The sequence below is a fragment of the Pseudophryne corroboree genome, chromosome 4 (assembly GCF_028390025.1).
Source record: "Pseudophryne corroboree isolate aPseCor3 chromosome 4, aPseCor3.hap2, whole genome shotgun sequence".
Classification (NCBI taxonomy): Eukaryota; Metazoa; Chordata; class Amphibia; order Anura; family Myobatrachidae; genus Pseudophryne; species Pseudophryne corroboree.
In genome coordinates, this window is record NC_086447.1 from 394,105,083 (window position 1) to 394,119,524 (window position 14,442).

Consider the following 14,442-nt stretch of genomic DNA (forward strand, 5'->3'; position numbering starts at 1 on the left):
AACCATCCTGTATTACACCGGTGGGCTTGTCATGCCCAAATCCCACACTGTATATAAAAGTCTAATACTTTTAATGAGAATATTGTGTACTGTAGGTTTAAAATAAATGCTGAATATTGAATGTTATCATACATAATCACTGAATTTTTTTATGAGAAATGATTTATTTTATGTCTTTGCAGACTGTATCAGTTTCTGTTTCTGTGCTGACGCTCAGTTGCATAGCACTGGATAGATGGTATGCAATTTGCCATCCATTAATGTTTAAAAGTACAGCCAAGAGAGCAAGAAACAGCATTATCATCATTTGGATTGTATCCTGCGTTATAATGATCCCCCAGGCGATAGTTATGGAATGTAGCAGCGTGTTTCCAGATTTAGCCAACAAAACTATTTTATTCACTGTCTGTGATGAGCGCTGGGAAGGTGAGTGATCCACAATATTATTCATGTCATTATTGTAGAATATAATTATTGGTATTCATATTAAAACATTTTTTTGTTACGTGCCGTCAAGTTGATGGTGACTTATGGTGACCCTATGGATAGCTGTCCTGAACAGATTTCAGTCTGCTGTCAAGCGGCTCAGTGTTGATAGTGTTGTTTCCAAAGTTGTTGTAATGGCATTAAAACTGCATTCTAGCAATATGTTATGCAGTATATATATATATATATATATATATATATGAGTTGGGATGCAAAATACATTTACTAGGGCATGTGCACAAGGGGCCTAATTCAGCTTCAGTGGGCGATATCCCAAAATGACAAATGGGTGATTTTTGGACATTTGTGCAAGCGCAGCCGCTGCACAGTACACTTTGATTAACAGTGGCGGATGGTGGAGAGCGGCGATGCAGTATTATGAGGGAGTGGTCCGGACAACGCAGGTGTGTGTGGACTGTTTTTTGGGTGGCTGCATGACATCACACATGGCCCCTGCGAGTTAAAACAAAGCGCATACATAGTCATGCAATCTCAGCAAGACTGCTAATGGAGCTGAATTAGGCCCAAGGTGTATTGAGTCTGAAGCACGAATGCCCTGTGGGAAGGTAGGGGGGCCAGACTATGGGAACAGACCTAGGAGACAGCACGAGCGCTTTCATCAATACACTTATCTGCTTGCTGAAGCACACAGGATTCAATATTATTTGAGGGACCAAATGATGCAGATTGTACACACCAATAAAAAGAGATTATTACAAAATGAGTGATTTCAAAAATGATACACCTCCACTATTCATATGTTACTTTAGTGTTCAAAGATGACAGATAACATTAAATGGATGATTCTGATGTGGGAGCATAGCAAAGAGAGCAAGTAACTTTGCATATGGAACAAACCAAATTGCGATGCAAAAGGTGAAAATATACATTTTTTTTACATGCAGGACAAATAATGTCTGCTTTTGCATGCAGCCCATAAATGAAGGGCTGTTTTATTTTTATTTTAGTTGAGTTAGGACACATCCCATCCAACTCTAAATCTCTTTGCACATATTAAATATATTCACCCCTCCAGTGCAGCATGAATTTTGCCAAGGTGTCAAGTTACTTGCTCTTTTTTTTTTTGCTCCTAAATGTCATGTGTTCCTGAACCCCTTCTTGTTGAGTCTGTGCTGGTACATTTTGGGCTACTCACACCCCAATATCAGTAGCCATAATTTACTTACAGTATTCTAAATTGATGATATTTATTCGTAAAATATGCATTTAAAAATTAGAATGTATTTATTTATGGCTTTGAATTGTTAAACCACACCCCCTTCCAGAATAAATAGTAATTTCTGCAGTTTATGGGTGAGGCACACATGGTGAGCACACCAGTGTAGTGAATGGAGCGAGTAGATCTTAATTAGGGTTCGGTATGTGTGACCAGTGGTCAGGAGACCGCCGATCACCACACCGACAGCAGGATTCCGGCAAGCAGTATGCCAGCAGGGAGGCAAGCACAACAAGCCCCTTGCAGACTCGCTGCGCTCGCCATGCTGCTAGCTCGGTGGCAAACACAGGTTCTATTCCCACTCTATGGGTGTCTTGGACACCCACAAGTGAAAATAGTTCCTGCTAGTTGGTATGCTGAATGTAGGGATTGGAAGTGTTCGGGATGTAGGGGGATTTACTGACATAACTACATTCCCTTAATTATATAATCATGTCCAGCGCAGGGGCATATTCACAGAGGAAGATGCCTATGTACAACCTCTTCCATCCAGACCCCCTCCTCTGTAGCCTGGCGAGCGGCAGTGCAATAGAGTCTGAGCACTAGAGGGGCACAGACTCTATTGCACATTCACAAATCTCTGGGGAAATGGTGTGGTGGCCATTTTCCCAAAGATTTCCGTACTGATCATACACAAAATCCCAGGAAAATGGCTGCAGTGACATTTACACGTAGATTTGTGGAGAGATGCTGCTGCCAGTGGGGAACTCCGGAGAGGTGAGTATTGAAAAAATGGGTGCAGGGTGTGCGTTGTGGACATTTTTTCACTGTCCCGGTGCAAATATGTCCTCAAGCTAAGCCTCCCTATTTGGGCCCCTGCAGTGCTGGGTATGAGGGGTAATTAATTTTTAGTGCTATGCAGAGACTATTAGCCTGAAAACTTGTGTAAAGCCAAGAAGAATGCTTAGACATGATTGTAAGTCTTCATCTGATATTAAACACTATACTCTTGGGAGGAAATCAATTATCGAAATGTGAAGATGTAATTTACTAAAGGCAATTTACCAAAGTTAGTAGAACCAATGCAATGTGTACTTAAAATTACTTTTCTAACTAAGTAAACCAGGGATGTGCAATATAACATGACAAATATTTTTAAAATAGGTTTATGGACAGAAGTGAAAGAGGATGTAAGTTAAAAGCTGTATTAGAGCTTTGAACTACTGTAATTGTAGCGTGTTGACATTCATTTGACATTTTACTTAACATTTTGCAATTTGCAGTATGTATTGTGAACTAAAGTTCATCTATAATGTCAAATTTAACTACAATTTATACAAATAAAATATGGACATCCATATGAAAGAGTTACAACTGTTACTTTAGGTAAAACAATACACAGTACAGTAAGTAACAAGCCTACATAGCAACCATAAAAATAAATGTTGTAATGTATATTGCTGTGTATTACAGGTTGAGTCTCCCTTATCCAAAATGCTTGGGACCAGAGGTATTTTGGATATGGGATTTTTCCGTATTTTGCAATAATTGCATACCATAATGAGATATCATGGTGATGGGACCAAAATCTAAGCACAGAATGCATTTATGTTACATATACACCTTATACACACAGCCTGAAGGTCATTTTAGCCAATATTTTTTATAACTTTGTGCATTAAACAAAGTGTGTCTACATTCACACAATTCATTTATGTTTCATATACACCTTATACACACAGTCTGAAGGTCATTTAATACAATATTTTTAATAACTTTGTGCATTAAACAAAGTGTGTCTACATTCACACAATTTATTTATGTCTCATATACACCTTATACACACAGCCTGATGGTAATTTTAGCCAATATTTTTTATAACTTTGTGCATTAAACAAAGTGTGTCTACATTCACACAATTTATTTATGTCTCATATACACCTTATACACACAGCCTGATGGTAATTTTAGCCAATATTTTTTATAACTTTGTGCATTAAACAAAGTGTGTGTACATTCACACAATTCATTTATGTCTCATATACACCTTATACACACAGCCTGATGGTAATTTTAGCCAATATTTTTTATAACTTTGTGCATTAAACAAAGTGTGTGTACATTCACACAATTCATTTATGTTTCATATACACCTTATACACACAGCCTGAAGGTCATTTAATACAATATTTTTAATAACTTTGTGTATTAAACAAAGTTTGTGTACATTGAGCCATCAAAAAACAAAGGTTTCACTATTTCACTCTCACTCAAAAAAGTCCGTATTTCGGAATATTCCGTATTTCGGAATATTTGGATATGGGATACTCAACCTGTATATGAAATTGTAGTCACACTTACAAGTGTTCTTTGAAATCAAACAAATAAATATCACTGTACAGTAACGTGTAAGAAAATGCTCAAGAGTAATGACTGACTCTGAATATTAGTGGACTTACAGTAAATGTAGGTACATATAAATATCAAGAGTGCCAAAGCACAAGACAGACTACAGTAGGCAGCACATGCAACTACCCTGATTAAAGTCCAATTCAAATTAATTTAACCAACTAAATTAAAAATATAAAAATTATTACAGGAAATGACCTATATTTATGCTAGACAATAACAGTATAATATTTTATTTAATATAAGCTAAATTATACATAATAAAGTTAAATTAATGTTAGTATTCTTTTCATACTTGATGCACTATAGTATGCACAAGGGGGGTAATTACAAGTTGATCGCAGCAGAAATTTTTTTTAGCAGTTGGGCAAAACCATGTGCAGTGCAGGGGGGGCAGATATAACATGTGCAGAGAGAGATAGATTTGGGTATGGTGAGTTCAATCTGCAATCTAAATTGAAGTGTAAAAATAAAGCAGCCAGTATTTACCCTACACAGAAACAAAATAACCCACCCAAATCTAACTCTCTCTGCAAATGTTATATCTGCCCCCCCTGCAGTGCACATGGTTTTGCCCAACTGCTAAAAAAATTTCCTGCTGCGATCAACTTGGAATTACCCTCAATATCTGCTTCAAACATCAGTTGAAAGCAAATTTTCTGTAGTATGCATCTTTGTGGGAAAGATGCCCTACGTATATATTAGAGATGTGCGCCAACCCATTTTTGCTGGTCTTGGTTTTTTCTTTAATTGATTTTAGTTTTTTTTTCACCAAAACAGCCTCACTGGTTTTGGTTTTGAATCCGTATTTAAAAAATTTTTTTTATATATATATATATATATATATATATATGTATATATATATAGATATATTTTGCAATCCAAACTGGATCCAAAACCCAAAATTTTAATTTCAAATCCAAATTCTGAACTGCAGGAGGATCCAAACCGGAACTCAGTTCAGTTCATATTTTCTCCAGAGATTTGGATCGGGATTTGGTTCAGATTGGATCCACAGAATTTGTATGGGTTCAGATTGCTAGAGAACATAACTGTACATCTCTACTTTCTGTACACCTGGAACCTGATTCAGAGATGGATGCTATTGCACAACTGCTGCTACTTTGTATGCAGCAGCTGTGCAATAATATGCTAATGTTGCAGGGAGCATCTTATGTAAATAGATACCTCCTGCTGGCTTTTCTGATCAGCTGCTATATCTGAATATGTACAGTAGATTTGGATCAGGTTACTCAGGAATTGGCTGTTTTCACGCTGGATGAACCAGGGAAAGCTGTGTCCAAGGATGTAGCCACTGGCTTTGGCATGCCCAGAAAACATAGCTGACTTACCTCACTTTTCTGAAATGCACAGATTGCCTAACATTGGAGATATAAACAATCTGGTTTGCATACATCTCTGAATTATACCCTTGGTTTGGTACTTATCATCATCATCATCATCATCATGAATATGTACTTGAACCAACATTTACTTGGTTTAAATTATATTAATGAAAACAGGCATATTTATGGTTCAAATGGACTTTGCATATCCACAGCTGTATCAACATGAAATCACTGAAATTTGCCTATGTTAGTGTTAGTGAACTCCACCACTATGTGTGTGAGACCCCTAGAGGAGGTGAGAGGGTCATCTGCCAATAACAGCCTATGTGAGTGTTAGTGAACTCCAGAACTATGGCCCTCATTCCGAGTTGTTCGCTCGTTATTTTTCATTGCAGCGATTTTCCGTAAACTGCGCATGCGCAATGTTCGCACTGCGGCTGCGCCAAGTAAATTTGCTAAGAAGTTTGGTATTTTACTCACGGCATTAAAAGGTTTTTTCTACGTTCTGGTGATCGGAGTGTGATTGACAGGAAGTGGGTGTTTCTGGGCGGAAACTGGCCGTTTTATGGGTGTGTGTGAAAAAACGCTGCCGTTTCTGGGAAAAACGCGGGAGTGGCTGGAGAAACAGGGGAGTGACTGGGCGAACGCTGGGTGTGTTTGTGACGTCAAACCAGGAACGAAACTGACTGAACTGATCGCAGTGGCAGAGTAAGTGTCGAGCTACTCAGAAACTGCTTAGAAATTTCTATTCGCAATTTTGAGAATCTTTCGTTCGCAATTCTGCTAAGCAAAGATTCACTCCCAGTAGGCGGCGGCTTAGCATGTGCAATGCTGCTAAAAGCAGCTTGCGAGCAAACAACTCGGAATGAGGGCCTATGTGTGTGAGACCCCTAAAGCCGGTGAGAGGGTCTTCTGCCAATAACAGCCGCTGTATACCAATACTTAAGATGATGCCTGGTCTTAAACCTCTAGCAGTAAGGGCTCACACAACAGGCTGGAAACCACAAGGTAATAAACCTGGAGTGTAGCTGCAAGACTGCTGGTAAGGCAAGGGATAACAGCAGACATACGAGATACTAGAATGGTGACTGCAGAAAGGCTTGACAGGCTATGGTGACTTAAGACTGCAGGAATAAATATGCATTGATAACTGAAGAATGACAACTGAAGTAACTAAGTGTTGCAGGTGAACACAGCCATGTGATAGTTAACTTCTGGAAAGTACACAGGTGCTGGGTGTGTGCTGATTGAAAGCAGAGTGCTGGCAGCTTGAACCTTGAAGCAGATAGACATAAAGGAATAGAAAGTAGGCTGCAGTATGTAATAACACACAGTAGCTAAGATGTAGCTTGAGTACAGTGTCAGGTGTGTTGGACTATTGCAGGCTTGTAACTACAGGCATGGCTGGAGTAAATAAACTTTGTTGGTGGTAATCACAGACACACAAACTGAAAGCACACAGAACCAGAGCTGGCAGATTATGTTCACAGAGACTTGACAGGAGCTTGGATATGAATCAGGACCATTAATGAAAATAACTGGAGTGCCATGGCAAGACTAGGACGTGGAACAGGAATGAACACAGGATAGCAGGTACATGGCAGAATCCAACAGGGCACAGGTGCAGTAGTAGCAGGTACAGTATACTGAGGACTTGAGGCAAGGTACAAGGATGCAGGACTAGGACAGGCAGATTAGGGCACAGGAACAGAGTACTTTAAAGTATACAGCGACCATGTGACAGGCTTCACTAGGTAACAGGAACTAGGGAATATAAACAGTAACAGGACTGTGTAGAATACCTAATGAAAGGGAGAGAGACCAATCACAGGAGTCATCAGGCTGGAGTCATGTAACGAGGCATTCTAAGCAGGTGTGCTGCTACACATAGTAGCCAGCATCTGAGTTACTAGGAGACAACCAAAAGCACAAACAGGAATGAGCAGCAGCAGCGACTCATAACAGTGAGAATGACCCACTACTGCCTAGCTATGCCCCTAAGGTATAAGTGAAGATGTTCTTGAAATGCATATAATTCTGCATTGCACATACTTGCAAGCACTTGACTCTGGAGCATGAACACTGCAAAAACATGCTTTATGCTCTGCAAACTGTTGTATGTTCACTTCTGCATAAGGCCCACAATCTGTAATATTGCATGACTACATGACACAATTTGGAGATAATAAAGATTATTAATCTTTAATGGGTTAGAAATTGTGCATGCTGTTATTAATGAATTCACAGTTATTAACTCCTGTGAATAGCTCCATTTTGTAAAGAATATTGTGGCCTGATAAAATCATTGTCTCTTCTAGCTGATCAGTATTTATGATGAACCTATCTTTTTGTTGAGGATATAAATAGCATAGATATACAATGCATAGAGTCCAACAGTTATAACAGCTACTGTACTGTAGAATTTAAGATAATTGTGTATTTTATACAATAGAACCCCAGCAGACCCTACTGATCTATTGCAATTATTCTGAGATACATAACTGTATGATACAAAACAGATACAACTGCAGGGAATATGTGTGTCCATGGAGATGAATAAAATACTTCCATAGGCAAAAATTTACTGAACATGTTATTGAAACATTTATAAAATATCATGCACATTAAAATAATCCACCTAATTATCCCTGGATTGATGAAGTCATTGTAATATCCTTTAGTACAGTACAGTACATATGAAAATGCTTTGGTAGATTTAGAACTGCATTACAAATAAAGACAATCTCATTCCTGGACACAAAGCCACCAAATATACCCCAGGTCACTAGAGAGAAAAACTGGCAACTGTGAGCTGCTGAAAACCCACTCATCTCTGAAAATATTTTGCACAGATACAGGTTTTACAATGTTGAATTTAAGTGAATTCATTACTTTGGATTACGTACAATTACCATTACTTCTATAAATGCAGAATCATTCTACTTGAAATTATACATTTTTATCAATTCAGGGTAAAAGGTAAGAGTCAATCTGTTTTTAATAAATACATGAAATGCACTTAAAAAAAATGCTAGAAAATTAAAAATTAAAATGTATTGCTTCTTTTCAAACTTTACAAAGCAATGAACAGTTTTAAAATTGATATTCAACATGACATCGCTGTATATAACAAAGCTCAGCAATTTAAGAATGGTTCCCGTCACTTAAATACACACTACAGGGCCAAAAGTATATGAATACCTAATGATCACATAGATACAGTATGTGCTTAATGAAAAACAATGGGCATTAGTATGGAGTTGGACCCACCTTCATCTGTGAAGGCCTTCTTCTAGTTTCCGGGCATTCACATTCATTAGTGAGGTTGGCACAGATGTTGGATAATAAACCTTTGACGCAGGTTACGTTATAATATATCCCAAATGTGTTCCATTGTATATCAATGCAGGATTAAGATTTCCCTTCACGCAAACTAGTTCTTGACCATTAATCCTCCTCCATGAAACTTCACAGGTGGCATTATGCATTCTCCTAGCATCTAGCAAATCCACATTTATCCATTAGATGTGATGCATTCAGGCTGCCAGTGGTTGGGATGCTGGCAGTCAAAATCACGGAAACCCGACACATAACCAGAAGACCGGCACTGGTCCCAACAGTAATCAAAATGCTGATGCCAGAATGCCAACGCCAGAATCTCAACATCCGGCATCATGATCATAAGTATGGCGAGGACTGTTTGGCTCATGCCACAATGGTGGGGTTAGTTTTAGGCACTAGGGGGGGTTGCAGTTAGTCTAGGACTAGGCTGCATGGTTGGGATGTTAGGGTTAAGCTGTTCGAGGGGGGGGGTGATTAGATTTAGTCACCATCAGGGAGGGTAAGGGTTAGGCTACAGGGGGTGGGAGAGTTAGGGTTTGGCTGCTGGAAGGGAGGGAATACGGTTAGAGGGTCTTCTGACCACTGTTACGTGTTTGACACCGATCTTTCTGCAACTGTTTTGACAAATAACTGACATCACTACTTTGTGCTGCTGGGGGACCCTCCTTGGTCCTTTTACTATCTGTTTATCAATATGACTGTTTGCCTCAAATTCCCCTATATCAATGCAATGTCCCTTTGATATAAAGCCATACCCTTACTATCCTTGCAAGTCACTGATTTTTGGAAGATGACCACATTTGTCTTCTCAATTAATCTGCATGACAAATGCACTTCAGAAACATAATTTTTATATTTTTTTATTTTTACATTTGTAATTTTATTAAGTATTTTATTCATTTCAAGGCTGACAGAGCCAAAGTAATGCAATCCACAGCAATAAAAATAAACTAAGAGCATAACATTCATTCTCATGAGAGAAGCCATGAACAGTCTGTTAATAAGTAGTCTTTACATAGGGAAAATAAAGAGAAGGGAGAACAGAAGAAAAATGAGGTATAAAATTATATATTTTTTTAAAATAACTTAGAGGAGTAGGTGTGGGATCTGGTTCAGAATGATACTCATAGCCCTTTGCTTATCTGGTGTTAGCAACCCTTAATTAATTGCAGGTTGCAAGATACTGTAGTAAATCTTAAAGGGAATGATCAATGGTTCCAGAATTGTACAAACTTATACAAAAAGAATTAGAAAAATGATTAACAATGCATTTCACCACTGTACAGGTTACAGTTTGCCACTGTTTGCCAATTGCATACAGCTACAGCTTTACTATAACATATCAACTTGTTCTGGTGGTGTGTAGCCTCTGCAAGTGTGGGTGGAAGTAAGCAAAATTTGTGCTGAGCAGAACATTAATATATACAATGTACATTAAGTTTTATGCTGTCCTAGATCTTTTGTGGTTTAGCTCACGATCACCAAATCTGTAGTAAGGTATTGTACAGCCTATCCAGCATGTAGCATAGTGATAACCATTTGTGCTCCCGCAACTATCTCTGTATCCTACTGAGAAGCCAGGCTGAAGGGTGCAATTTCTATGAATTTTTGGTGGATTGATAAGTTTTTAAGATTTATAATGCTTTAAAAGAGCATGTAGTGTGGGAATGGTAAAAATTAAAATTGGTTATGCCAGACTATATAGTTACTCTGCCTTGTCAGGTGACACCAAATTATGAATTATATATGTATAAGCCATGTTGTCAACAGGAGCTTGCCCAGGTATTGCACCCTACGTGCAGCTTTCACCTTTTGACTCAGGCCCCACAACTACGTATTACACAGCTTTATGGAAAGTTTTTATCTTTAAAATTCTGCAGACTTGGCTTGGTGGATCTGCAGAGTAGAAAAGTCACAAATCAAACTCTTCAGACAGCTTTGTAACTGACAATACTTTGAGTTAGAGTACATATATAAAAGATAGACAGGTTGCTATATAATGCATTCTCTGTTATCAACAGATAGGATAATGTACGTACTGTATAATCTATTCTGCATTATGTATCATAACTAGTGTTTTGAGTGAATTGCCTAATACTGGTTTAAGAAAATTGCCTCAGAACTGTACTTGTTTGTGCAATTGTTTATTTTGTGCCTTTAGAAATAGTCTACATTATTTGACTGATATGTGCAGTTTCCAACAGCAAAGGCTGCATGCATCAGGATGGTGGCCAACTACTTGCCACTGCTGAGATAATAGCATGGTGAAGGCACCAGGTAGGACTGAGGAATTTTATTATAAGCTATGAAATGGGTAGTAAATGTTTGTTAAACAGTATAAAATAAGGGACAGCAACAACAACATGTTTCATACAATGAGCAGCATATTAATGTTGTAACTGAAATATGTTAAAATGTTAAGATGTCTTTATTTATTGCATAATTCTACAGTGCAATTGATTAGAATATTTATGTTTTTATTTTAGGTGACATATATTCTAAAGTATATCACATGTGTTTCTTCTTCATAACTTATATGGTTCCATTGTGCCTGATGTTACTAGCATATCTGCAAATTTTTAGAAAATTGTGGTGTCGCCAGGTAAGATCTATTTTGTAAAAAATTTTCAGTATTAATTTAGTTATTTATAATGTATATGTTATTGTTGAACTATGTCATGTTAACTAGTGCAACTGCATTCAAATAGGTGTTTTATGTGGACAAAATTGTTACAAACAGCAGAATAGAGAGTAGACATAAGTGTAACACCCCATGGTTGGGAGACGTATCACAGGTTTGGGTGGCTATGTGATAGACCTTTCCCCTTGAAATTTCTATCCCCATACCTTGTTTGTAATACCTTGCTCAGAGAGGTAGGATAGATTTATTCAAAACAGGAGTGAGTCAGCAATTCCAAAAGGATGTCTTATTTTGAGCCTATTGATCTGCAATGAACTCTGGATTAAGGATGATGATTGGTTACTAAATTCCTAGATTTCCCTAACCAAATTGTTATAATCTTCACAAGGAAATAATGCTGGAGCTCTCTTTAAATTCTGCAATGCCACCGTTTTGCAATGGGGTAATGGCACATGCGAACACAAGTAATCCTGGGTTAGTAAGAATGTCACATTGATTCAGTCTATTCAAAGAGGATGAAACTAGCACAGTTATTATAGTTTCAACAGATACAGTTCACTTAGTGATAATAACTCCTTGGGCAAATAAATTCAGTCCTTTCCAGATAACCTAACTCGATTTCACTTGCATAAATGACTCAGTCTCTTTCTCTTCCATGATCACTAAATATCTCTCAACAGTACTTAAACAGGGAGTGTTTTTCTTTGCTGTACTCAAACAGGGTCTGGTTGGTAAGATATGGCATTGTAAGGCTGTATTACGCTGCCTGTTCCATTTATAATGTGTAACACGTGACAAATGGTTACTTTAGCTTGGCACTTGGTTTGCTTTGGTTTGTCTGTTGTTTGTGCCACTTTTCTCTGTGTACTCACTCAGAACTTTGGTGATAGAGGTACTCACTAGCTGGATCTGTCTCAGTGGTACCTTACTGTACAAGATGGCTGCGGCATCTGCACCTTTCAGTAGGCCTGGTGGTGTCCTGCCTCTTGCTGCAATGTCTCACAACTGCTCACCTGACTCTCTGCTTCCCGATAGCATCCTGCTGCTTCTGCTCTGAAACGCTACTCTCACCAACCAGTGTGACCATGCAGTTTGCATCCGTTACCCAGCTTCTGTTCTGCTCCTCGCTCGGTGAGTCCAGCACCTACAACCACTTTCATGCAACTCCTACTTCTTCCCACAAGGCTCCTTGGCTCTCAGACTGCCTTGTCTAATTGTCACTGTCACCATCTGGAACATGTGATTGGAGCAGAGTCCGTCCTTAACCCCTGCTATACTAGCACTTCACCTTCTCTTCTGCAAATACTGTAAGGGGCACATACACCACTTTCTGGGGTGCCACATAAGCATAATTCTGGTTTTGTTAGTTAAGTTGTCAAATCCTTCTGTCATGATTTTGAAGAACAAAAAGGGTAACATAATTTTTTTCTTGGACAGTTATTTTTGTATCTATACATTGCACTATAGATATTAGTGTTTACTAATAATGTATTGACCTTTGAAGCACTGCTTTTTCCCATGCCATGTGTTGAATTCTATTAAGTTTACTAGCATTTTATTTGTGTATGGTTGTTATTGTTATTTTAATAGTTATTAGACAATAAAGTGACTAATAAATTTGGACCATAGTAATGATTTCAGTACATGACAATTAAATGCATGTTAACCCTTCAACTGCTGCCAACTGGCTGATATAAGTGCTTCCTATGCAAGGCATACTTTAAATGGAGCTCATTGTACATGAGGTGAATGGTCACAGTCAAATTGACTCAACCGACACATGTTCTTCATGAGCAGTATTGAGCAATCTGTCTAGAAGGACATTTCATATACTGTATGTATGTGTAGTGGTGGAAACAGTGGGACTAACAGTATTATGCAAGACAGAAATGAAGATGAAGAAACAACATTATTGTAGTAATTAATTGTGTTTATGATAGATACTAGACATTTACATTGCTTGACCCATTCCAGTCTGGCTTCTGTCCTCTTCACTCCACTGCACTGAAACTGCCCTCATGAAAGTCTGCAATGACCTCCTTGCTGCTAAATCCAAGGGACACTACTCTCTGCTTATTCTCCTTGAATGCCCTGCTGCTTTTGACACCATTGACCACCCTTTCCTTCTGCAAAATCCTTCACTCCCTTGAGCTGTGTGCCACTACATTCCTGTGGCTGTCTCCTACCTCTGACCATTCCTTCTCTGTCTTCTCTCATGACTCCCCCCCCCCCACTTCCACTAACTGTAGGTGTCCCCCAAGGTTCTGTTCTTGGTCCTCTCCTTTTCTCTCTCTATACATCTTCTTTATGTAAGCTCCATAGCTCTTTTGACTTGCAATATCATCTCTATGCTGATGATACTCAAATCTTCCTTTCATCCCCTGACCTTTTCCCCTTCTCTCCTCACTCGTATCTCCAGTGTCTCTCTGCTTCCTCTTCTTTCTCACCCTCCTGCACAACCTCACCTCACATAATTTCATTATCTATTGATGGCACTACTATCTCCTTCAAACCACACATTCAATACCTCTCACATACCTGCCATTTTCATCTTTAAAATATTACCAGGATCAGTCCCTTTGTCACCCAGGATGCTACTAAGACCCTTATCCACTCACTGGCCATCTCCAGACTGGACTAGTGTAATCTCCTCCTATCTGGTATTCCTGACAAACACCTCTGCACTCCAATCTTTCTTCAATGTTGCTGCCCGACTCAACTTCCTCACCAAACATCCTACACTATGTAGACAAAAGTGATTGAACACTGACAGCAAATAGATCAACAAGATTTTATTAATGTCAGTACAGATGGAGTCGCACTCATCCAGTGCAGCTCCATTGCAGGCGTGCACTCCCAGCATGACTAGGAGATCCATCCGCCTAGCCCTGCCAGGAGTGCACAGAGACACTCTCCCATTCTAGTGAATGGGGCACGTCTCCATCACGGATGCGCGCGTGCCCCAGATGGAGATGCCTGTGCACAGGCACAGACAGAGCATTGCTCCATCTGTACTTTTTTGGTCCACTATGTGCAGT

The 14,442-nt window shown here is 38.8% G+C and overlaps 1 protein-coding gene across 1 annotated transcript in view; it reads left to right on the top strand.

Moving 5' to 3' along the window:
* HCRTR2 (hypocretin receptor 2) overlaps positions 1 to 14,442 on the top strand; it is a 292,533-nt gene that overhangs the window by 212,433 nt on the left and 65,658 nt on the right. Inside the window, exons 3-4 of the mRNA XM_063916722.1 lie at positions 183 to 426; positions 11,250 to 11,365. Of these exons, the coding sequence (XP_063772792.1) occupies positions 183 to 426; positions 11,250 to 11,365 (360 nt within the window). The remainder of the gene's footprint in view (positions 1 to 182; positions 427 to 11,249; positions 11,366 to 14,442) is intronic.